At 32.8% G+C, this 26,260-nt stretch overlaps 1 protein-coding gene across 1 annotated transcript in view; it reads right to left on the bottom strand.

The window, feature by feature from the left end:
• Positions 1-6,490: 6,490 nt before the first annotated feature.
• The window catches only part of LOC129229217 (peptidyl-prolyl cis-trans isomerase NIMA-interacting 1-like), a 35,925-nt gene continuing 16,155 nt past the window's right edge, over positions 6,491-26,260 (bottom strand). The window contains exon 3 of the mRNA XM_054863479.1: positions 6,491-8,218. Coding sequence (XP_054719454.1) covers positions 7,998-8,218 — 221 coding nt within the window. The 3' untranslated portion in view covers positions 6,491-7,997. The remainder of the gene's footprint in view (positions 8,219-26,260) is intronic.

Raw genomic sequence — 26,260 nt, forward strand, 5'->3', positions numbered from 1 at the left:
TTAATACTTAGAAATAAGAAAGTACAAAACTACAAATTCTGAAAGTGACATCGAGTAAAATGTTTACTTTTATAAAGATAGAATAAAACAAATCAAACACAATAAACTTGATTTGTTCCACATGCTAAATAAAGACCTGCTGTATTGCTCAACACCATTTCAGAAGGTTTATGAGCAGTTTTTTTTGGAGGGGGGGGGGGGGTGTTCAAAATGCAAATATATGAGATGTGAAAGAGTGCAACTTGTTCTTTTATTACATAGATTTATTTTCATTTATTATTTTTGCACAATGATATTGCACCCCGGCATGAAAATTCATTGATCAGACCCCGAAGTGGTTTTTTGGAGCGAAAAAGTAGGAAATAAGGAATGAAAAATTTAAAAAGTAGGAAAAGTAGGAAAAAAATCACTTAAAAAAGTAGGAAAAAATAGGAAGAGATAGGACTACACACACGTCAAGAGGAAACAAATTTAGCATAAATTTTATTTCTAATGTAAAATAAACTAATAGTATTTTTGATTTAAAACTGTCACAAAAATAAACCAACAGTACTTTTCAAGTATCAAAGGAATTTAATGTAAGACCGAGCCGCAAAAACAAAACGAAAGAAACAAGCTGACAATCACTAGTATGAAAAATAAACTTGTGGAAACAAAGATATAAATTACAAAAATATGGAAAAAAAAATCCAAACAAAGAAACACCTTTCAACAATTTAGTAATAAAATTTTTAATGGTTAAAGAACAAAATGCAATATGGCAATCTCAAAAAAAAAAAACAATAATAATAGTAACAATAATAAAATTTATATTTTGGTACAATAAAACCATTTTTGTTAAAGATTTTGTTTTGTCAAAAACGAAAACATTCCTTCGAGAGCATCCATTTATCATTTGTAAATACTAACACTCTCAGCTAATGTTCTCATAAACTATGATACAAAAAGCAAAGCAAATATTAAATTAGTTTTAGTTAAAAATAATCAGCAGCTGACATGCATTTTTGCATAAGCAAGGGCAAATGTTTGAATTTGAAAAAAAAAAGGAAATAGACTGAAAGTGCAGAACTAAAATAAATTTGTTCTTAAATATGGGACATAAAATTTATAACAAAATAATAAAACTAAATAAATCACGAAATAAGTAAACTGAAGGGCTTGTATTATGTTATGTATTTTTAGCATTCAACGTAAATTTTTGTTTCAGGTATGTCATTTATGGGGGTCAGTGGGGTCAATTTCTCCCCTCCCTGGCTTTTGAAAATTAATGCTTAACTATACAAGAGTTTGTGCGGTTTTTGTTGTTTTCAGATAAAATTTGCATTCACAGTATACATTCTTCGATAGCCACCCCCGGGGGAAAAATCAAAATGATTGGCCAGTTTTAATTTTAATCAAGCAATAAAAACGAATATTGTTTTATTGTCTTGATGATTTTTACCCCCTTCTTGTTGCAACATTTTTGTCACGGAAAAAAACATGATGGCAAACATAACATTTTTATCAAAGACAAAGATCAGTTTCTAATGTTTCTCTGTGCATAAAAGGGAAGGCATGTAGTTTCTCTCAATCCTCACCATGCAACAAAAATATTCAATTGGAAATTGTTTACGAAATTGAGAGTGAGGGGGGAGCACCTGGCATGAAATGCCTGCATATATCTCTTTCTCGCCCCCTTCCATTGATAAGGCGCCCTGAGTACAATAACTTACAGTAGATACGCCACATCGGTATAATTGCCGCACCCAGAAAAGAGTATGAGTCTGTCAAAAAAATTTTAAAGAAAATGTGCGGAATGCCGCATTGCCATAAACGCATCAGCACATAAAAATGATAAGCAACACCTTGATCAGAGGATTTATGATATATCAGAGTAGAAAATACCCATGAAAAAGAAGAAAAAATTCCGTAATTATTTGCTTGTGGCACTATCCCCCAACTTTTAAAAAAGTCAAGAAATAAAAACGGAATCTAGCATTTAAATTGATTTCCGATTTTTGAAGAAAAATCGGAAACGTTTTGCTCATCTAGGTTTTGCAGTGGTTTTTTTTTTTTTTTTTTGCAAATACTCTTTGCAAAGGAAAAAAAATGAAATGTTATCGATTTTATAATCATGTTTACGATTTAGAATGAACATTGAACAATAATCATATTTATGTATGAAAAAAGTTAATTTCCTCGATTATTTTTGAAGTGGTCTGTTTTTGCGAATTTCTGTTATCTGTAGCTTTTATTTTGTACTAACATTAATAAAATATGTACAGTGTACAGGTTTTTCATTTTTTGCTTCCTTACGTTCCTTTTAAGGTTTTATATTGCCTTTCTGTTTAAATAGAGCTCCATTTCACTTGTAATCAACAAAACAAAAAATTGGCGAATAGGAAATTTACGGCTTTTCCAGCACTTTTTGAAGTTGGCCGTTTTTTGTTTTTTTTTAATTAAAGCTTCTAATTGACGGATAAATAATATATATTTGCATCAGAATGTGACAGTATCTATTTCTTTATTGTTTCGTTAAAGCAGTAGGAAGAGGAGATAAAAAGAAAAGTCGATCATAAACGCTGCAACGGCAAAAAAAGTCGCTAACCTAAATTTAACTTTAAACACGCAAACGCCGCGGCGTTCCTTCCAGAAATTACCACAGTCAGTCAATGAAAAGCTCAGGATCCGCTTGTTTCTTTTGCTTTTCAAAATTGAAACATGTAGAAAATTATAGATGCGGCATCGTAAGAATAAGAATCAATGCACAATTAGAAGTGCTATACTAAAGAAAGAAAAAGTAGGAAAAAAAAGGAAAAAGTAGGAAAATAAGGAGAGAGCTCTAAAAAGTAGGAAAAAGTAGGAAAAATAGGAACTCTTCGGGGTCTGATTGATGTATCATATTGATTACATTATTTTTACGCCACCATGACCAGTTATGTAAGCTTTATGCGAATATAGTGGAAAGAAAGAGCATTAAATTTAGATTTTAAATCAATAATTAGTAAGTTTTTTCAAAATTTTGAGTTGCGTTACTGAGTTGAGGGACTAACAGTTCAAGGACTGCGACTAGAACAAAACAATTAAAATAGAAGTTAGCCACCACCATTAATTCATTTCTCTGCAGTTACAACCCACAGTTTCCAATGTAACTCCAGATAACCCGCGGAACTCAGTGGCACAGGAACCAAGGACAATGAAGATTGAACATACTGCTGTGTTAAGCACAAAAGCCCTATCTGCAGTGCAATTTTTACCAAAATTGAGTTGTTGTAAAGAGGTAGTTCTTTATAATATAACATATTTTACCTAAGTGGAATGTTTTATGGTCGTTAGCAAATGGAAAATATATTTTTTAAAATTCTGAAAAAGTGGAATCTGAATCAAATATATAAAGGCAAAAAACTTCAAAAAGCAATTTCTCATTTTGAGCCTATCTGCGTATACGACTTTTGTGCTTACTACGGCAGCAATCTGGATAGCAATGAGGGTCAAATGAGAAAAAAATTCTTGTAATAAAACCTGATATAAAAAGTAAAGAAAATAAATACAGCAGGGGCATACAGGGCATGTTGAACCGGTTCAATTACTTTAATACTATTGATATTCTTAATTTAATTTATGGCCAACAAATAGCACCTATTGCCCTAAAAATCCTACAATGAAATCACATGGTACAGTTATATTGAACAAATTTCATTTCAGGAAATGTTATTTCAGTAATGCAGAGTAAATTTCAGAAATATGCAACTTTTTTTTTTTTTTTTTTGTCATGGTTTTCAACTAGACTGCAGTAATCAATTGAACTCTTCTCTTTAAGTAAGTTCTTTCAGTTTACAATAATTTAATTACGGCACTATTTTTTCAGAGTGGGGTACGCCCATTCACTTTTTACCGGGAATGTTGGACCGGACAAACCTACGCCAAGTAATTTAAAATCTTTTTTCTCTCTTAAATCTCAATAATTATGACATTAATCTAATTGTTTATATATTATACATTCATTTCATGTTACACATGTTTGAAAATTATAATGGAAAAAAAGTTAAGAAAAAAAAGTAAAGGCGGCATTTTCTATAATTATTGACCTATAATAAATGAATTTTACCATTAAGGAGTTATTTCGCATATGCACACTTTTTTCAAAGAATAAAATATCTAATACATGCTATAATAAAGTTCTTGGGTTAAACCTCTTTGTCTCGAACAAGTTATCTTTTGATCTTAATGCACTTCTTGTTGCTGTTTTTAATTAAAGATGGTTTTATCTATTAAAACCGTTTTAATTTATATACAATTCTTGATAAGATTTATCACTAAAATTATAACAGAAATTGTTTGCATAAAGTGGTCCAACATACCCTGTGAGGGGGACCGATGTACCCATAACACACACACACACACACACACACAAAAAAAGATAATAAATTCAACATTTTCAAAAAAGATTTGGGACAATGAGAAATGTTTTGTGATACTTATAATAGAAAACCAATTTGCTCAAAAATTTTTTTGACAAGATAAAAAATGAAAAGGAGTGAACCGTTGTTCTTCAAGTCCCCCAAAAGTAAAAATTGTTGTATTTTCTTTAGTACAGGAAAGAACAATGAAGATGTACTTCCTATAAAGCCACAGCTAATTTATACATTAAATTAAACAGTATGGCACTACAGTACAAAAAGTAAAATAAGAATCAATACAAATAAAATTTACAGCCTTTTGAAAAAAAAAAAATAGTTTCTGTTGCTGTGAAAATACAAACTTAGAAGTTCTGAAATAAAAGTAGTGTTCAGTTAGTTGCCTATTCCTAATGGAGTGTCTTTCCTCTCGAGGATAAACTACAATACAGATAATTTGTGGGTGGGTAATTGGGAGTTTACTGCATAAGCATAAATTCAAATTGTAAGACGTAGACAAGTTGGAAATATTTTCAACTTTCACCTTCTCCAATATACTGTACTTAGAAAAAAATATAGTATATTAAATAAAATCCATTAAAAACATACACGCAACAAAACTGTAATTAAAAAATATATACTAGAGAGCTTTAGCTGCAGCTTAAAACAAAGCTAGGTAATACTAATAAATATTTTCAGAATTTAAAGTGAAAAAAAAAAGAAACTACTAACTCCTTACATTCCTCATACCTATGATTTCATACGAATGTAGATTTTGCTGCAGGAATATGGAGAAAAAATAAAAAAGGAACAAATATGAGAACAAAATCTTCATGCAAAAATGATGCAACATAACTCTATCAGTTATTAATAGCTTAAACGAGAAAACGAGAAGTAACAGGATTTATTGTTTTTCTGAAAAAAGGATTATTTCCTGAGAGTGCTGCTGACTAATATGTTGCAGGTCCTTATAGACAAACATATCACAGGTTGGGAGCCCTACTGGTTATTAGTAAAAATTAAATTTCTTTTTAATCACAGTTATGCAGAATCTATTGCTTGAAAATAATATCACACGAACCTACTGACCTATAATCTGTTTTTCCTTCTTTAAAAAAAAAATATTTGTATCATTGGTATGTATGGAAGCTTGTTAAATGAAAAATATTTGGCACTTACAAAGACGCTAAAGGAACTAAACTTTACTTTAGAAGAATAGCGACTGACTGTATATAGACAAGGACAAAGAAAATGAAGAAAACAAATCACAAATAATACTTTCTGAAATAAACTCCAGCAGAAATTTTGTATTCCCAATAATCAAATCTTGCTAGTAGCATAATTAACAGTGTGTGAAGACATACATGTCTTAGCTGCTAAATACTTATTTTAAACACACATTACTTAGCATACATTTTTTTTTAATGATCATTAACAAATATGAGAAAAGTAACTTTGTTTTCCCTTAATTACGATCATGCAAAAATACCTGCGAATAATTTTCTGATGAAGTAAGCAAAATGTTTATTGATGGATGTCTTATTTTTAGTACAATCTTCATTTCATGTACATCTGTTATAAGTAATGGACACTAAAATAAATAGAAAAATAAGAAAAAGAAACCCTTGAAAATGATATGAGGCCCCTAGTTTCAAAACCGGATACTTGTAGGAGCGGACAAACGCTCAACTTGTAAAAAGTCCGGTTTTGAAACTGAGGCAGACCTTCCCGCTCCATTTCAAGGGGGAAAGAAGCGGTTTTTGAACCTAATATTGAGCAGGCAAATAGGCCTTATGATTCTCTACAAGATTAACAAAAAAAAAAGAAAATGGAATTTTTTGCAAGTATCCGGTTTTGAAACTAGGGGCCTCATATGTATCCACAAGCAGATTAGCTAGTGAGCAGTAAATCTGGGAGATAAAGGAACTGAAAAAATAGTTTAAACACATAGTGTCATCGAGCTACTGAAAACGTTGAATTTTTAAGCCCCCCCCCTTTTTTTGGATTGAGTGATTTTCAGATGTTAATGGTTATTTCATGCTTAGATCTTTCAACTCAACACAATGTGATTTTTTGGGGGGGGGGGGGGGTATATGGTAGTAGGTACAAAAAAATCCTGAACTGTAAACATTGAATGAAGTACTGCTAAAGTTAAGCCAACTATCTTTGAAAGGGTTCAACACCACATTGTACAGAATTCAATTCGACTGGCCTTCTAGTACAAGTCTAATATGGTTTTTTGTTTGAATTGAATTTTAAGTAAAAAAATAATACATTTAACCTTTGTTGAACAATTTTATTATCATTTTGTTATATTTTATACAAAATAATTTGCACACTGCTGTAAATGTAACAACAATTTTGAGAAGTTAAAAAAACAAAAATTTGTAGACCTTGAAAATTTTACAACTCAAATTATTTTTAAAAAAGGAAAAAACAAGACACTTATGCATATTAAAATATTGTATTTGAAGTATGTCACTGGAATGAAAAACATTTCAACTTAGGAAAATAAAATTAATCCATGCATGTTCGCATAGAGCAACCGGCCAGTTGATTTGATAACATAACTGAGAGGCTCACAGGATGTTTTCATCAAACGATAGCTTTATTAGAATTGCAGTTGGCTGATTGCTCTATGGAAATATAGTTCCAGAGAACGACAAAGTGTTTCATTTAAAAATTGCATTGTTGCCTAAACAGCTCAATAACTTGAAAACATTTACAATATAACATTATTAGTATCTTATTTACAGCTTTTATACAATTCTTATTAATATTATGTGCAATAAATGTAAATCTTAAAATTGACTACAAGTTTCTATTAAATATATATGCCTTGCGTGACTAGACATATTATTTCTGATTTAAAATTTAGTTTTCTACAACTAGACTGACCATAATTAAGGTGGATGGATCATTGCATAGGATAATTGATACTTAGAATCTTGGTCGTAGCAGATTAGTCATTTATGCAGAATACAAAAAATACTTTATAGGAATGAAAAGAAAGACTTTATGAAAGTAAAATGCTGAAAAAAAAAAAACAAAAAAACCTACAAAATTTCAATATAAAATTTTAAATTTAAAAATAAGTATATATATGACAAATTTTAAAGGAATTGAAAAGTAGAATTTAAAAGATTCAAAAATTAAGCAACTCTTTTTTTAAACCTAATTCAATATAAAATATAATAATCATACTTTCAACATTGAAAGTAATAACTTTTTTAAAATATGAATGTTTAAGCACAGAAAGTTGGGAAAATTATCATTACAACATGTATCCTTTTCCACAATTTATTCAATGTAGCAATTTTTCTCCTACATTTACGGACTTTTCTCGGGGCTCCGGAATTTTAAAGTTCTTTGGTTCAGAACTATTCTAAGAGTAATAACACACAACTTGATTCATACCATAAAACATTATGGTTACCATTATATCTTTGGGCACATAGCACCTTACAAATATGAAAGTTACACACTAACATAAACAAGCATTGCGAATATGTAATAATAGCAGGAACCTGCTGTTTAATGGGAAGTTTGCACTACATTTTCTGAAAATAGTTCATAAAAATGATTCCCATGAGAAACAAATGACAGTTCCAATGGGTGAAATTAGGCAGTTCGAATGATTAAATGGACTCCAGAATCTGTAAATACAGGCTTACTAAGTTCTCCAACTTTAAGGGCGAAGGAGGCATCTTCGAACGGCTTTTGCATGGCTCCGCGGCCAAACAAACCGAGGTCTCCACCTCTTTTAGCAGAACTACAATCACTGTACTTGGAGGCAAGATCTTCAAAAACTGCTTTTCCAGACATCAATTGTTCATAATACCCTGAGAAATAAACAGTAATTATTATCCAGTTCACTTCAGCTTCACAACAGACATTTTCAAAAATGGGACAGAAATCATTTATCGAACAGTAAATAAAGTCATTGATAATTCATCTCTTATTATTGTGTTACAGCATCACACTAGTCAAAATATTCAGTCATTTAATGTCAAGGTACTTTTACATGATTTAAAAAAAAAAAAAATTACAGGGAAAGATTTCAAAAAATGGTGTTTAATATGTTTCCACAACAATTGGCACAGAGGCATAATACAATTTCAAAAAGAACATAGAAACATAGCAACATGGAGAAGATTTTAATTGGGAATTAAAAAACAAGGTACATCAAAAAGAATTAAACAATGAATCAGAGATAAAGCATTTACAACCAACTCTCAGTAACTTGAAGTCCCAAGGGACTGGTTAAAACATTCGGGTTATTGGTAGTTCAAGCTGTGGGAAGTTTCCAAAACAGTCTTAAGAGTTTAGGCTTTGGGACCCAATGAAAACTTCGTGATAAAGGAATATTCGAGTTATTGAGGTTCAACTGTATCTCGAGAAAATCCTGTCTATTATGGAGTGTGACCAACATGCACTGCTATACTATCTTTTCAACGAGCTTTCATACTGTTTATGTGGGTGTCAATAAATGATTGGGCCAACAAAGCTCATTTTTCCAAACGCACAGCTTTTAAATCTTGGGTGGTATTAGGAGGGGGGTTACGCTATGAAACTGCTCTTCCTAGACCATCCCAAACATGTTCAATAGGATTGAGATCCAGAGACCTCGAGGGCCAGTCCATACATCAAATATTCTCTTCCTTGTGACCTTAATTTTAGACATGAGGGAAGAAAGCAGACTTGAAAATGTTTCGAAAAGTGCTTTTCTAACTTTGTTAACTGAGCTAACAGTCTTTCCAAATAGCCTTAGGCCCTCTAAATAATGCTGAAAATTTTTAGGGGCAGTAATTTTACTTAAATCAGAATTCTTTTGCTATTCCTGAGCATAAAATGTCAGTATTTTTAATTTTCTAAAACCACACTTTTTTATTAAATAATATTTATTTTCATACACATAATGAAAATGAAATATTTCAAAAGCATGATAATTATTTCAAGATACATTAAAAAAGAATGAGTGAAGATGCTATGGGGGGGGGGGAGCAGAAAGTGTCATTGCATTATGCAACAAGTCACAGCAAAATAGAAGCTTGACTAAAATCTTCAGTAAGTGTACACTAAAATTTATTCAAATGTGCTTTCTATTTTATGAGTGACAAGCAGAATGGTGATTATAAATTGAATACACAAAAAAAAAAAAAAAAACATGTTTTTAGTTTTGTAATTACAGATTACAACCAATGAGATTCTATGAACTTCTATAATCATATAGTGCTTCTGCAACGATGAATTTGATTTCTTGAATCCATTTTTTTAATTATGAGAAAAGTTAATGCGTATATTATTTTGCCTTCTGGTAATTTATTTAAGTATATTTCATTCAATAATGCTAATTATTAGTTCAAAACTTTATTTTTTACTGTATTTCGTTCTCAAGAATAAAAAAAAATCGATTCAATATGTTTGACGACGTATTGGGTTATGATATGAGAATGAGGCTTTCGATCTTGGACCCTCCCCTTGCAAAATTCCTGTTGCGCCACTGTATATATATATATATATATATCAACACCTTTTATTTCTAGGCCCTTACGTATTAATCAGCCAACCTTGAACTTCGGTAGGAAGAATTCAAATACTCATAGAAATGTTTCCAATTTTCGCCAAGTATTTTGACACTAATCATCAATGCACCAAAAAAATATTCATTGCGCTTAATTAGATAAGTTTCAAATGTCGAAATACATTCCCAAACTTTGAAAAAAAAAAGACTGATAAAGATTTTTTAAAAATCCGATGGATTTCAAAAGTCGCAAGAAGACAAGCTTAAAACTATCGATAAAATGTACAATAATCTCGTAACTAAATAAAAAAGCCATAAAATCGAGATTGCCCCCCCCCCCTCCAATTACCGTCAAAGGAAGATTCATTTCTCGCCAGGAACGACCAAATATGTGCAGAACATTTTCTTAAAATGTAATGAATTAGATTAAGCAAATTAAATGAATTAGATTTAGCAAACATTTTACGCGGTTTCAAAAACTTGGCCATTCTCTGGCGAATGTATGTTAATGTGGTCCTTTTGCGATAAATAATGGACTTCAATTTATTACTTTATATTATTACTAGTCATTATAAAGAATTTCAGAAAACAGCGCTATCAATTGCATCAATGTATTACAGATGCACAGAGCACGATATTTATACGATACCAGCAAAAATACCCGGCGTTGCTTGGGTCAGTAATAATTATGAGAGACAATCGTTACTTGCCCTTGTTTTCTGTTTTAAGCGAAAGAATTTAAAACAAACCTTTTTGACGTGATTAAAAATCGAGCTTCTTCCTTACTCATTAAACTAAAATAGCAATAAGTATAAAGAACAAAATAGTATTCAATTAGAAACGAAAGCACGACATTTAAGCATATACAAATTTGAAGAATTTCCGAAATATGAAATTAAACTTTACATGTTTTAAAAGATTTATCTGTTAGTACTTTTTTTTAAATATAAAACCTTCTCTGTATGGCTATTGATGTACCAACTGTTTTTAAAAATGTAGCCGCCCGTGTTCCCCTTACACTTGCTTTAGTTATTTTGGGAAATTTCAACTTTTGTGGGCACTTGGTGCGGTTTAAAATCTTACCAAATTTGCGAGAATGATTGCGGGGCAATTTCGATAATACTCCCCCTCCTTACTAATTTTTATTATCGAAATATTGTTACCAGATGCTGAGATACTTTTGGTCAAAAAAAAAAAAAAAATGGCGCTAAAAGGTTTCATCCAAAATGTTTCCAAAATAAGTACGTAGTAAAATTTGGCGATTGTTTGAAATCGTGCAAAAAGAAAAAATAATGGAAGTTTTTGTGCGGTTTATGGAGTTGCCTAATTTAGTTGTCGAATTATTTTACACAGTATTTTTTTTTTTTTTCAAGTATCTTTGATTGGCGATATTTTGTTTATATGGTAAAAGCTGAGAAACATTATTACGTAGTCTTTGGGCTCAAAAACAGCGACAGTGGGAAAAACTGCCAAATGCATCAGCTACTGAAATCTTTCTGAAAAAATTCTGGCGATATTTCTGCTGGTTGGTTGGATATAGTGAGCGAGTGTCCAATCAGCATAAATAATAATAATAAACCATTAATTACATAAGTTCCGTTTAAAAGTAAAATGATCAGCCAAATCCATTTATTTTTAGCCAATCTTGTGGAAAAACGTTACTTTAAGATTTGACTTGAGAAAAGCCTCAAAAAGTCAGACGAAAAGCAAAAATATTCAACAAAACAACATTTCTTGGGAGTTGAGATGACACACTAAATAATGACTTGAGTTGATGAAAGCCTTCGAACAGGGAACGAAAAAGCTCATAACTCGTTTTTTATACAACTTAGAAACTTCGAACAGATGCTATCTTCAGCAGAAAAATTGGCGCTTTCGATGGACATATAATGTTAATATATGCCCTTTTTTTCCACCCTCATATTGGGGCATTTATGCGAAAATTGGGACTAAAATTGGAATTAAAAGGGAACTATCAATCGGATTTTTTTTCGAACTGGTCTATAAACCTTCCCAGTACCAAATTGAACAAACGGTGAAAGTTTCAGCCAAATCTGCCGGGTAGTTTCTGAGATCTTAGGGAACAAATTTACCAAACTCCATTTTTATATATATAGATTGATGCAAATATGTTCTTTTCCATTATTATGTTTGAAATTTTATTTTTTGTCAAGATGAAGTCTTTAGAGGCTATTGAAAATGTGTAACAGAGGTAAAAAGACAAGTGGTTTCTGAATCCAAAAAACATACTAAATTGAAATCTGAAGAGCAAGAGAGTAAAAAAAAAGGCTAAGTGTAGTAGTTTTCAAAATTGGAAAGTTAAGAACCTCTGGTGTTATTAAGATTGAGTTGCATTTGAAATCTGTTAAAATATGTATTTTACTTACAGTCCTCTATGCAATTCAGCTTGCAGTTCTGAAAGGCTTTACTTTCTTTATTTTTGCAACATGCATCCCTAAAAAACATCCAATTCTGCTTTGGTTTTGGAAACTTAGGCATTTAAGCATATATAAGCTATACATTTTTGCTGGAAATGACTGAGCTGGCGGTGTATTTCACGTATTTAAGCATAGTGTCTACTTCCATCTTATGAATGACCAAAAATGACTACGTTTCATACGAAGCCAAAAAGACTTTTCGATGAAAAAAAAAAGATTTTCCTGATAGACCCTACCATCCGTAGGCTTGTGCTTCAGAAGCAGCAAATTGTCTTCTCCCCTGTTGAGTTTGTGCATTATTCCTGTTCACCCTAGGAATTTTTTTCTTGGGAACTATTGAGGGGCAAAAATGGCACCTGCGGAAGTTTTTTTGGGGGGTTGCCTTTTTTTTTATTGGCAGCTTCATTTTGCCTCAAAACTTTTACTTTTTTCAGGAAACATCGATAAAAACAAAGATTAGATCTCATGGTACAAAATACCTTGGGAAAAAATAGGGAAAAATTTTTTTGGGGGCAAAATTGGAAAATTCCTTGACTTTTCCCTGACATTTTTAACTATGTCATTTTCCCTGGATTTCAGATTTTCCTGGAGCGTAGGAACCTTGAATAATGTAAACTGTCCCCGAAATTATTTTCTGGTTACGGCCCTGACTTTGCAACATCGATTACATAATCATAATCCTCATAATCAATTACAGTTTTGTGTAATCATAATCTGGCAATGGATCGCTCGTAATCTTGTAACTGTAATCTTATTTAATTAATCTTAATTTAGCCTTGTAATCTTGTAATCCTGACTTGTTGCGAGTGAAAACTTTTAAGTTGCAATTCTACAATGGTATGGAGAAAATGTAAGAGTTCAATAGAAACATGAGTTCCAGCTTTTTAAACAGAGCCTAAGGCCTTGCTGTTTAGTTGTCGTTAACAACTGTTTGGTACATGACGGTCATAACCTAGCTTAGCTTTGTAGCCCGTATGTGCCTTTGACAGGAACGTCTTCGTCGCCATTGATTTTAGAATTGGCAATCAATTTTCCTTTTTATTTGTCAATGGCAGGCAAAAAAGCGAAGCTGCCACCTGGGAAAGAGAACAATATCAAATGAACACATGTTTTCAGGGCCTTTCGTACTCAGATTTTTTAAAGCACCACTGATTAGAACCGACACTACCAAGGTGTCAGTCAGGTGCCACAAAACCCTTATAAAGCGTACTAGTGCTTCTTTACCTTGTGAATACAAGTCAAATAGGAAACTATGGATGACAACAAGGCTTTTTTAACGAATGGTTACTTAATTTCGACAATGATATGAGAAAAAAACCAGAAAAGTACTCCTTCTTATCGATAATTGCACCGACCACATTAGATTTTGTTTGTGTAAAGTACTTTCTGCCAAACTGCACCTCTGTCCTTCAAACACTTGACCAAGGCATCCTTAGAGCTGTTAAGGCTTGCTACCAATCGCTTCTGTTTTTGTTAAGGTTTGTTTCCTTTTCGTATTGAAAATAAGTGGAAGAACCCGAATGTCAAAGAAGCCATAGAGATAATTTGCTGGATAGTGGAACGAAATGAATGTAAATACAATTATCAATTGTTGGTGTCATGCGCAGCTATGTGAGGAGAATAAAACTTCCGTAGAAACCGGCCAATCCAATTTAAATGATCCATGGAGTACTGTCAAAGCTGGGTCTCAGTGCTCGCACTCGTTTCACGCGCCCCCCCTCTTTTCACTTCATACTGTCAAGGCTTGTACCTCAGTTCCCGATGACGTCCGACTGGATGATTTTTTTAACAGCAAATGATGGTTTGATGACCTGTGACAAAATTACCGAACAGGAAATCATTGATTCCATTAGAAAAACTCTGAAGTTTAAATGGTCAACTAAATGACAAATGACAATGAACCAAACGTCACCGTGACTGAGGCATTTGAATTTCTTTCAAAAGTAAAACAATTTATTTTTTCTCAGATCGATGTACTTGACTCAATTTTCTCCCATATTCATAAAATAGAATCTTTTGTAATGTTCTCTGAGACGAAACCACTTGTGCAAAGAAAAAAAAGGACTTTTTGTGAAGACAACCGATAAATAAAAGGTCAATGTAAATATTTTTCTCCCAGTTTTTTTCAGAATAAATAATGTTTTTAATTTTATTTTAGATCTTTAATAACGATAAATGTTGCAGATTTAATTATATTAGAGTGTAAAGTTGCAAAATTAATGCTTGAAAAATAAAGAAAATTTTGAGACAATTCCGTTTCGATGAAATATCTTGTTGGTCCTTGGAGTTTGTTGTAAACAGATGTCACTGTATATCAAATTTCTAACAAATACATCATCACTAAATTATCCATTAAGACGTTTACTGAAGAAACATCTAAAATTGCACAGGCATAGCTGCAAACATTAAAAGCTGAAAAATTGGTGGATTTAAGTGTACAGATCGGGAGAATAAATTTAAAGACAAAAATTTAGTGTAAACGGGATTTGTTTCCGCCAAGCGCAGAATGGCAAGAAAGTTTTTAGAGGATGGCTGATTTACTCACAATCAGCTGATGCTTGCTTTTGTTTTCCTTGTGGTTTGTTTGATGCGAAATCCAAATCAAGCTTTGGACAAAAACAAGGTTGCAGTAATTGGAAAAAATTCAATGAACGAGCTACATCTCACGAAACTTCTCAAGATCACTTCAAAAGCTCATTAAAGTTTATTGAAGCAGAGCAAAGAATTAAAAAAAGAGTAGCGATAGATCAAGAACTGGTTGGCCAAATTCAATCAGAGACAGAGAGATGGAGAAGCATTCTCCAGCGTATTGTTGCTATAATTATGTATTTAGCAGAAAACAATATTGCTTTTCGAGGATGTTCATCCAAGTTATTCACAAAAAATAATGGAAACTTTCTGGGTCTTGTACAATTGCTCGGCCAATTTGATCCCGTTATGATGGAACACTTACGTCGGATTCAAGAAAAAAAGGCTGGATGCCAGATGTTAAGAGTTAATATTCAGAATGAGCTAGTTAAAATATTGAGATGAAAATTAAGGTCAATATTACTGAAAAAATAAAACATTCCAAGTATTTTGCAGTTATGCTGGATTGCACTCCGGATGTCAGCCATAAACAACAAGCATCTCTGACAATCCACTATGCATTTGAAGAGGTACAACTTGATGGGAATGTGACGGTGGAAGAGAGCTTTATGGGTTACAATGTAGCTGAAAAGTCTACTGGAGAAGCTCTTTCAAGCCTGCTGTACCAAGAAATAGAATCCTGTGGATTGGACTTTAAAAATTGCCGAGGACAAGGGTATGACAATGGGTCAAATATGACTGGTCCTCAGAAGGGTGTGCAGGCTCGAGTACTAGTAGATTATCCTCTCGCAGCGTTCACTCCTTGTGGTTGTCACAATCTAAACCTAGTTGTGGCTGACGGTGCTAAAACATCAGTGAAATTAACTTCCCTTTTTGGAATATTACAGAGAATCTATACAATTTTTTCAGTGTCCCCAAAACGTTGGTGTATAGTGAGTGAACATGTGAAAGCTCTTACACTCAAACAAGTTTGTGAAACAAGATGGGAGGCTAGGATTAGTTCTGTCTCTGCTGTCTGCTACCAATATAAGAATGTTTTAGATGCACTTGCTGCATTAAGTGATAGCGTTGATGATCCCACTCCAGTTCTGAAGTGAAATCTCTTCAATTACATAAGGAAGATTTTCCATTTTTGGTCTGCTTAATCGTATGGTATGAGGTGCTCTTTCAAGTTAATCTTGTAAGCAAAACAATCTAAGGGAAAACAACTGACATCTCATTGGCCTCAAATCAATTAAAACCATGCACGAAGATTATTGAACAGTTTCGGAACTGTGGATTAAGCGATTCAATTACGCAAGCCAAAAAAAAGACCCCGGAAGAAAAAAGCAATCGCAGATGCAGACTTGCCAACCTAGACAAATGAAAAATCCTGCAATTTGCATGATAAAGCCTGCAATTTTATTTATCAACGTACCGACATATCAAAATCGCAATAATATCTTACTTTCAGAACAGAAAAGTTTTAATCATAATATGCTAAGATTAAAATGATGGCATTGTGTTATAAACGAATTTTTTTACACAGAAAATATGGATTTTATACACAGAAATAAAACAATTTGAAGTTTAATTATTCTTTTATTAATAGAACTAGTAATTAACTGTTGAGGTATAATAGCAAAATGAATACTATTAATCTAAAGCATTTCTAAACAATTAATAAGCATATACTTGTCAAGATATTACATTTGATAAGAAAATTTTGCTTAAAAAAAATATTTTATGATTTTAAAGAATTAAAAGTGCAAGATTTTGCCTTTTTTAAAAATAAATCATCAAACTTTTTTTCGAAGCAAGGAGCTTTCATTTTGGACTTGACTGTCAGCAAGCTTTCTAAATTTTCATTTGATAACTGAGAACGAAACTGAGTGTGGGTTTTGGTTACCATGCTAAAAATTCTCTCGCATTCTGCATTACTGTGTGGTAAAGTAAGCAGAGAGAGCATAAATTTACATAGCAGATCATATTTTTTTTCAGTATAATTACTCAGTTTCGCCCACTTCACATCCATTCTTTTTTCAGTTACAATATCCTCAGGCAAAGCTTCTACTTGGAGAGAGCAAAACTGAACTTGCAGTTCATCTAGTAATGCATCAGAACTTTGATATTTTAGAAGCTTTGTCAACACTGGAAATTTTTGGCAGAAGAACTGTACACTAGAAAATGAAGATGTCTCTAACTTATTCAAGTTCAATACTTGAGCATTAATTAATACTTCATCATTAAATGGGAACTTACGATACATATAATCACAGACAGTAGTGAAATAAATCCTAACTGACTTAAAAAACTCTTTTTTTTTTACTTGGTTTTAAGGATTCCACCACTTTTGAACATGTTTGTCCAATCACAAGATCTGAATCTAACCTCTGATTTTCCACACTATGATATTTTACATCTAACAATGAAGTACTGGTTTTAATTGCTGAAGGAACAATAAATCTGGATAAAACATTCCCAAAAGTTGTAATTAAAATTTCATGAAGAATATGTATTTGTGGAGATCCTGACTGCAACTTGACATTGGGTTCTTCAAAAAGTGGTATAGTATGAGTTAAAAATAAGCAATAGGCTTTACTTAAATCAGAAGTTAGAAACATAAAGATTCTTTCTTCTCTCGAAAGAATATTTTTGGACAGTTTATGATCACCAACATCAGGATCTAATTTCTGTCTTTTAACAGCGCTAGATTGAAAATTAGCTCTAGATGATGTTGACTCTACTACTTGCATGTTAAAACGGCTGCTTGTTTCAGAGGCCTTTACTTTTGGAATTTTGTAATCTTTTAAAGTATTATTTGAATTAGGCTTGCTTTTCAGTTCTTCTTTGAAAAAAGATACCAACGGATCCCACTGCTCCAACAGGCGTTTTAGAGAACGCCCTAATGAAAGCCATCTAGTTGATACATGTTTTATTATTTTTCTTGTCTCTGTATCATGCAATGCCTGAAATTGCTTTAATTTTTGTTTTCTTTTGGAACTTTTATCTAAATAGTAATATATGTCAATAACATATTCCTCGACATTTACAGGGAGCATAGCTGCACCTTTTTCAGCTGCGAGATTTAAAAGATGGCAAGGACAGCCAATAACACATAAATTGGAAATGCTTTTACTCATAATGCCAGCAGCACCAATTTTTTTTCCTATCATCACAGGGGCATTATCAGCCCCGAAAGCTAGGCAATTGTCCAGATCAATTTGGTTTTCATTCAATGCGCTTAATAAAAGATGAGATATGTTTACCCCAGTTCCATCTGATTCTAAAACAGGTGAACACAGCAAAGAAGACTCAATTTGCAATGAAGATTCATTATAATATGTGACACAAATTGGATATAATTTACAATCAGTTTTGTTACTACCATCAGTAGCAATTGAAAAAGGACTTTTCTTCAGTATTTCCACAATACTTTCTTTTTCAAACTTTGCCATCTCTTTAATGACTGCAGTAGTTTTGGTCCTTGCGCACCCATATTTTTTTGCGATATCGCTATCGGGGAACATCTTTCGGAACAACGCTCCAACGTGATCACTAGCATGAATTGCGACATTATGCTCCACAATAAACGTAGTAAAAAGAGCTTCCGCACGGATAACATTCAAGTCTTGATTAGACTTAAGGGCATCAAGTTTTTTATTATTTTTTAAGCTAGCCGAGTTCCGTGTATGTTTCTCTGTGCTTATATGTTTTTCTATGTCAGCTTTACCTCGATGCAAAATGGAGAAGTCACAGGCACAGGTGGAGCAAAACGCAAAGTGTTCGCCTTTTCTTGACGATTTGATTGACGGAAATTGTTCAGTGTAGCTTTTGCTGAATGCCGTCCGATATTTTTTTGACATCGTTTCGCACTTTACAATTTATATTACTCAACACGCAACACAACATACATGTACATTTACAATTTACATTACACAATTCGCACTCGCACCGGCCGACACAAACAACAAACAAGTTCTGACCACGTGAGCTAGCAGGAAAACCGTCAAAGTTAAAGTTATTTTAGTTCACCTGTTTCTTCCAATGAGACACGCTACGTGATCAACGACGTACTCCGTAGAAACAAGCGAGTCCCATGTCGTAGCCTACGAAAATTCTGTCCGTTAACCTCTGTGCTGCATTGCATTTTCGTAGGCTACACCTGCGTTTCGGCAGTTTGGCAAAACGCCAAAAAACTGTTTGAGAGCTTTGCGGGCGGTTTTTTTTTTTCTCTTTTCAATCAAAATGAATATTTTTTTGAAGAAATGTATTAATTTTTGGTGCTGTTAAGTTTTTGAACAAAAATCCGGAGATATCAGCGCTAAATCCGGATGTGTCGAAAATAACGTAAAGTACGGAGACTCAGGCCTAAATCCGGAGGGTTGGCAAGTCTGCAGATGATGAAAAAGATACTGAATATAGCCCCACTCCAGAGGAGGAACTTAAAAGGGACGTATTCTTCCCTTTCATTGACATGTTACTCATGTCATTGAAAGAAAGAATGACACAGTTCTACAATCACAATGAACTGTGGGGCTTTCTATACAATGTAAAGCAACTTCCCGGCAAAAATAAACTTATTTTTTACTGTCAAGATTTACAAGCACATTTAACCCAAGATGAAATTTCTGATATAAATGGCTTGGAATTATATAATGAGCTGCTCCATGTAGATGCGTTGCTCAGTGAAAATTCAACGGTTAACTCCATTTCTCCATTAGAAGTTCTAAATATAATTAAGAAAACAAATAGAAAGGATTTGTTTCTTAATCTATGGCTTGCCCTCAGAATTTTGCTAACCATACCAGTCACGGTAGCAACTTGGGAAAGAAGTTTCAGTAAGCTGAAGCTTATTAAAACATATTTGCGTTCATCTATGACGCAAAAAAGAATTAACGTCCCTTGCAATTTTAGCTATTGAAAATAACAAGGCTAAAAAACTGAATTACGAAGACATAATCAAAGAATTTGCAAGTGCCAAAGCAAGGAAGATACCTCTGTAACGTAGAACATATGAGTATGTATGGAAGGGGGCGGAGAATCTTCTAAATTTAATATTTTATGAAATTAAGAACATAATTTTATCCTTGGGTTTTCACTATTTTTTTCATTTTTTGCAAATTTCTATTAAAAACTTTTTTTCAGCAGTTCATTATTTATCATTGCATTACATTTCTGCAAAAATTTTGTGTATTTGTTAGGATATTTATTTCTGTTCTTTTTCTATTTTTGTTAAACTTTTATTATATAACATATATATACAGACACATACTTATGTGTGTAAATGTAAATATTGTGTGTACATATTTAGTCATGTTCTTAGTTTGATCAATGAGAGTAATTATTTTAGTTTGAATTGTTTGTTTTTTTATCTTGTGGGGTAATATTTTATTAGATAAATATTTAGATTTTTAACATTATTCCATGTGTCGAAAAATGTTTGATGTATTAATGTATTATAAATATTAAGATCAAATATAAGGTCATTGCTTGTGTTTTAATATGTATTATCCATAGCCCTATGATAGCTTTGTACATTAATATCTGAAAAAAATGCAAGTATGACCCGTTCACATGTAATACATTAAATTTTAACTAACTTTAATTTTTCTATGTGCATGGTGGGCGGGGGGGGGGGGGGCAGGAAATATTCGTCCCGGGTGCCGTCAGCTCTTTGGACGACCCTGCAACTGCCCCGGGGCCTCCACAACAAAGGGTCCCACAGTAAAATTTTTACAAAATATCCTAACTTTCACGCGTTGAAAATATCGGATGCAGCGTTCGAAATTACTGCTGGTCCACTGGTCCCAGACCAGTGAAACCTGCCTTGGACCACCATAAAAAAAAAAATCAGTGGTCCATGGGACCACCAGCCGCCGATGGACTATCGCACACCCGAAATCTCCCAAGTCTCCTTTCGCCAATGCCTGTGGAAGGACGCCGCAGCATGTTGATTCAGTTCCGTCCGGCGCATTTGGCGATTTGCCAGCGTGCCTCCACAAGCGTTTCCTCCCCCTGGTCGCACGTGCTTAGCAGCGTTCAGCTAGCAGAAGAGAAGAATAGGGCTGCCAGGTCTGGCCAATACTCGACATTTTGGCTATTTTCGATCACACAGAAAATATTTGCTATCAGCCTAGCCGATCTTTGGTTACTCATTATAGTCAATTGAGCCCTTGATTGAAATGTTTCAGTTACAATTCTTTTAATAATAAGGGGGATCTTTTAATAATTTTATAAATGGGAGAGGAGTTTTCGTGTGGGTTGGTTCTTTTCGCCAATTTTGCTCAACGGTTTCGCTACATTCCTAAATTTTCGCTTGGCAACCCTGGAGGAATGCATTTCGCCAGCATGTCCAAAAGCGCTTTGTTGTTATAACTGGATTCGCTTGTTTCCTTTGCAGTTAAGTTTTATCTTTGAGTTATTTCGTTTTGACGTTTTGTTTTCACAAATTAAGAAAATGTGGCAATTTGGCATCGGTGCACCTCCATCGAAGAAAAAGAAAACCGATGATTCGATAAATACAGAAAAAAATACCGAATACAACAGGAAAAAGAGAACACGTGTATTTCAGGAACAATGGCTAAAAAGTTGAGTGGCTTCAGTTCGACGAGGACAGTAATAAAATGTTTGCACAGTCTGTAAAAATTCAAAATTTCCGGACACTTCAATCTTCGCCACTGGATCATCCAATTTTAAAATCGATTCGATCAAATCACACCAAGCCAGTGCTCCACATCTAAAGGCAGTGGAGGCTGCTAAGAATTCTAAAAAAGCACCAGGAACTTCTGAAGCCAGCAAAGCCCTTTTAATGTAGCATGAGCAACAAAAAGATCGCTTGATCATGTTATTCGGGACTGCACATGCTCTAGCAAAAAATGCAAGACCATTTACAGATTTTGAATGGCATTGCAAATTGGATAGGAAGAAAAATGTGGACATAGGGGGACATGTACATAAATGACAAAGACTGCAAGGACTTTACTTCCTTGATCGCTAAAGTTATTTTGCAAGAATTGATAAATGATTTAGAAGCTGCTAAGTGTTATTCCATCATATGTGATGAATCTACAGACAGTTCTATAAAAAAACAACTGATTATCTATATCAAATACTGCCTTAAAGGGAAGCAATCAGTTAAGTTTTTAAGTTTATGCTCTTTGAATCAAGGTACTGCTGAAGCCATTTTTTTATCTTTAAAAGATGTGTGTACAAATGTACTTTGTGAGGAAAAGTCATTTGAAAAGCTTTTGTGTTTTGCCTCTGATTGGAGCAAAACCAATGCAAGGAAGTTGGGCAGGCGTGGGCCAAAAGCTTTCTGAAATAAAGCCAAATCTTTTTAAAATAAATTGCATGGCCCACAGACTGGAACTTGCGTTCAAGGACACAGTTAAAAAATTAACTAACTATTACAAGGTTGAAGAATTTCTTCTAAATCTTTTTAAGTTTTATCACAACAGCCCTGGCAATCGTGCTTAGATGAGTGAAGCTTCAAATTCTTTAGGAGTTAAAGAATTAGTACCCACATGAGTTGGTGGAACTCGGTGGCTACCATATTTGAGTAGAGCTTTTAAGAATTTTTTTACTTTATATGAATCTCTTTTGTTGCAACTGGAAAATTGCAGTATATCTTCCAAAACAGATTCTGCTTCTGTAGCTAGAGGATTGCTGAAGTCTCTAAAATCAAGTACAGTTATGACAGCTGCAGTAGAATTGTCCCAAGTAGTTTCTCATTTGGATAGAGTTTTTCTTACCCTTCAGGAAAGAGATAACTCTTTTCCATGCGTACAATTCTGTCTCAGCAGTCATTGACTGCTTGAATGACTTAAAATAAGATGGAGATATAATTAGTAAAAAGGTGATGAAATTCAACCTTCCAACTCTTTCAGAATCTACTCTCACCTAGTGATGTAAAATACCCGGGTATTTATTTTTAGGGGTAAATACCCAGGGTATATACCTGGGTAAATACCCAAAATGGGTATTTACCTGGGTATTTATTTCAAAAATTTATATTCAACTAAAATACTTTTCTGTATGTATTCCACTATGTATATATAACCAACCATATACAAAATAATAAATTTTTGCCAAAAAAATGTATTTTGATCACGTATTTAAAGTATTATTGTGTGAAAAAAACTTAGCAATCTAATATGATATTTAACATTAAATGTGTTGGATATGCCTACTCAATGTTGATAGTCAAATTTCAGGTATAAAAAGTCATTCTACAAAAAGTAAAAAGCTTAACTTGTTACAAAAAAAGGCAAACATCCCATTTAAGTTTTAGAATAGTTCATTCTAAATTCTGACAGTTTTTTTTTTTTTTTTTTTTAGTGATAAGATTTTATCAAGCCTTTGATTAAAAAAATTATAATACATAAATTTTTATATTTTAATCTCTCATTTTACGATTTATGTTTTAAAAAGAAAATCCTCACCTTTTGATACCACCCAAAAATTTTCTGCAAAATGCGCAATTACTAGGGGTTTACCCTGCCTTCGGATGAATACTCAAAAAAATATTTACCTTCCCACCCTACATCACTAATTGTGTGTATTAAAAATAGTTTGAATAAATCTTCATCATGAAGTACCGGGGAGCAAAATGCAAATGAGCAAGGCAACAGAAAACAATATCTTGATTTTTTTTTTTGCTTACTAATGCGAAAACTGTTTCTATATTTGCCATGTTATCACATAAACAGCAATAAAATTATTAAATAACATCACAGTCTTAATAATTTCTTTGTTTATTTTTCCAAACATCCCTCATGCTTTTTTTTTTTTTTTTTTCATTTTGTATATGACTAACCTAGATTGATTTTGAAATTCTGAAGTTCATCATAAAATTGCTTAAATACTTCTCTAATTATGACATTGAAAAGAAAGATTCTTTGTTTCACAACATGTTTCTTTCATAATTTCATCAAGTCTTTAAATAAAAAATATTATAAACTGTTTAATACATATGTATGTGTCAGTTTTACCAATTATTTTATATTTAGATTTAAAAAAAAATCCCTTTCACTTTTTGCATTGTTTTGTAAAATACCCAGTTTTTGGGTATTTACCCAGGCCTTGGGTAAATACCCGGGTAAATACCCAAAAAATATTTACCTACCCGCTGGGTATTTACCCGATCCACATCACTACTCTCACGTCAAAGAGAAACTCTGGATTAACGAAAACAAACGGGTTTTCCAATCTAGTAGACGCGGTTGTCACACAACTGCAATTCACATTTCCCGATGCAGATGAGCAGTTGCTAAAGGTAACTAAGATTTTATCTTTAGCAGAGTGGTCCAAAGACCTTAACCCTGGTTTTGGGAAAGAGGAAATTCAATCTGTTGTTGAACAATATTCTTTAATAATAGAAAGCTTTGATTTGATGAATTTCCTTAGTGAAATCCATTTATTGGAGTCAAGGGCCTCAGAAGTTTTCATGGGAGGATATCAATTCCCAATATCACATTGGGCACAAAAACATCTTATCACTAATTGACATTCTCCACACAATACCATGCACCTCAGCAGAAGCTGAGAGAGGCTTCAGAAATTTAGGAGAGATAAAAAATGATTGGGGAAATCAACTGTGCAACTCAATGTTAAATGACTTGAAGAGAATCTATTTGGATACTGCAGAGATAGAGACCTTTGACCCCTTGCCTGCAGTATTCCTTTGGCTCGAATCTGGGGAAAGATCTAGAAAGGCTTCTATACATCCATGTAGTAGCAGAAAAATGAAAACTTAAAAACACAAAAAAAAAATTTAAGTTCTGAAAAGTAATTTTATCTGTATAACAAAGCACATAATGTAAAATTTGAAAAATTAAGTTAATTAAAAATTCTTATCTAAAAATTTATATTAATTAGGGAAAGTGGGGGCTCCAGCCTCCTCCCCCTTTAGAAATTAGAACTTCCTTGCTTTCGGTACTTTTTTCTTTGCAAAAATATAAAAATATTTCTTTTCCAGCCATTAATGAATAATTTATTAAAAATGTCAAACTTTAATAACTTTAATATGTACTGAAATCGGTTTCTATGGGGAAAAATATCCTGCTAAACCATGAGAAAAATATCTGAGCCCTCCCCCCCCCTTCCTTAAAATTTTGCATATGGGCGTTCATGATAGTAACAGCAAAATGACACAAATATCACATTTAATAGTAAAGATTTTATAAATATCAAAAACTGGAATTAGGTTGTAGTTTACCCATTTTGCGTGCGCAAAAATCATGAATGAAATTTAAATATAATTAAATTTTTTCGGTTATTGGCCCAGATATCATATTGGTCATCAGGGTTTCCGCTATGGTCGCATTTCTCGCAAAATGCGAAAATACTATCTAAATTGCGAAAAAGGAACAAAGCATTTTTGCTTTTTTACTCCAATATAACAAGAAAAAGAAGGGGGGGGGGGAGTGTACAATCAGAGAGAGGAAGCGATATTGAACTTAATCGTATTTATAAATCATATCTAACACTGTTATTAAACTGAACAATATTTTGTTTTAAAGGACATTTTATCCCCCCAATAAATGCATTATTGGGGTTTTTCAAAAAAAAAAAAAGTTTACTTCCTCAATACCAAGAACAATTCTGAATTTTTCATTTCAAATTTTTAAAAGATATTACCTATTGCGCATTTATTTCTTCAAAGATGTCAAGCCTGAATTTTAGCATTTTGCTAAAGACTTTTCCCCAATTTTAGCTTTTTTGCTAAAGAATTTTTAAACTCGGCTTAAACGCTGTTGGTCATATGGGGTATTTTGTTTGCATCACTGACAAAAAATGCAATGTTAAGAAAGACAACTAAATGAATATACAAAAAGGTTACTTAGGTGACATTAAATTTGAATTTATTTATTATTATTATTTTATTTTTTTCAAAATGTCATATTTCCTGGGAATCAACCATAAATCTAAAATTTTTGAAAATATTTTTTGGATTCCAAGAAATCATACAAACTTTTACTGTAGGAAAAATCTACACATGTGAACAAATTTATTATTTCTTCTCCAAAAAATCTGATGTTGTTGGTTGGTTGAGTTGGTTTTTATGGCGCAAGAGCCCTTGAGGGCTATACTGCGCCAAACGATATTTTATTATATGCTATTTATTTTTTTATTAAAGAATATAGTAAATAGAAGCATATTTTGAAGGAGAAAGCATAGAACTTCAAGTGTCAATATTAAAAAAGTGCAGCCGATAAAAACATTTAAACAATTTAAAGATAAAGACCAAATGGACGAAAAAATATCTTGAGAAACAAAGGAAGGACGAAATCACATAATGACCAGACAAACACTAAATTAAAAAGGAGAATCCAATCTCCTGGAGGAAGGAG

This window comes from Uloborus diversus, chromosome 9 (genome assembly GCF_026930045.1).
Source record: "Uloborus diversus isolate 005 chromosome 9, Udiv.v.3.1, whole genome shotgun sequence".
Classification (NCBI taxonomy): domain Eukaryota; kingdom Metazoa; phylum Arthropoda; class Arachnida; order Araneae; family Uloboridae; genus Uloborus; species Uloborus diversus.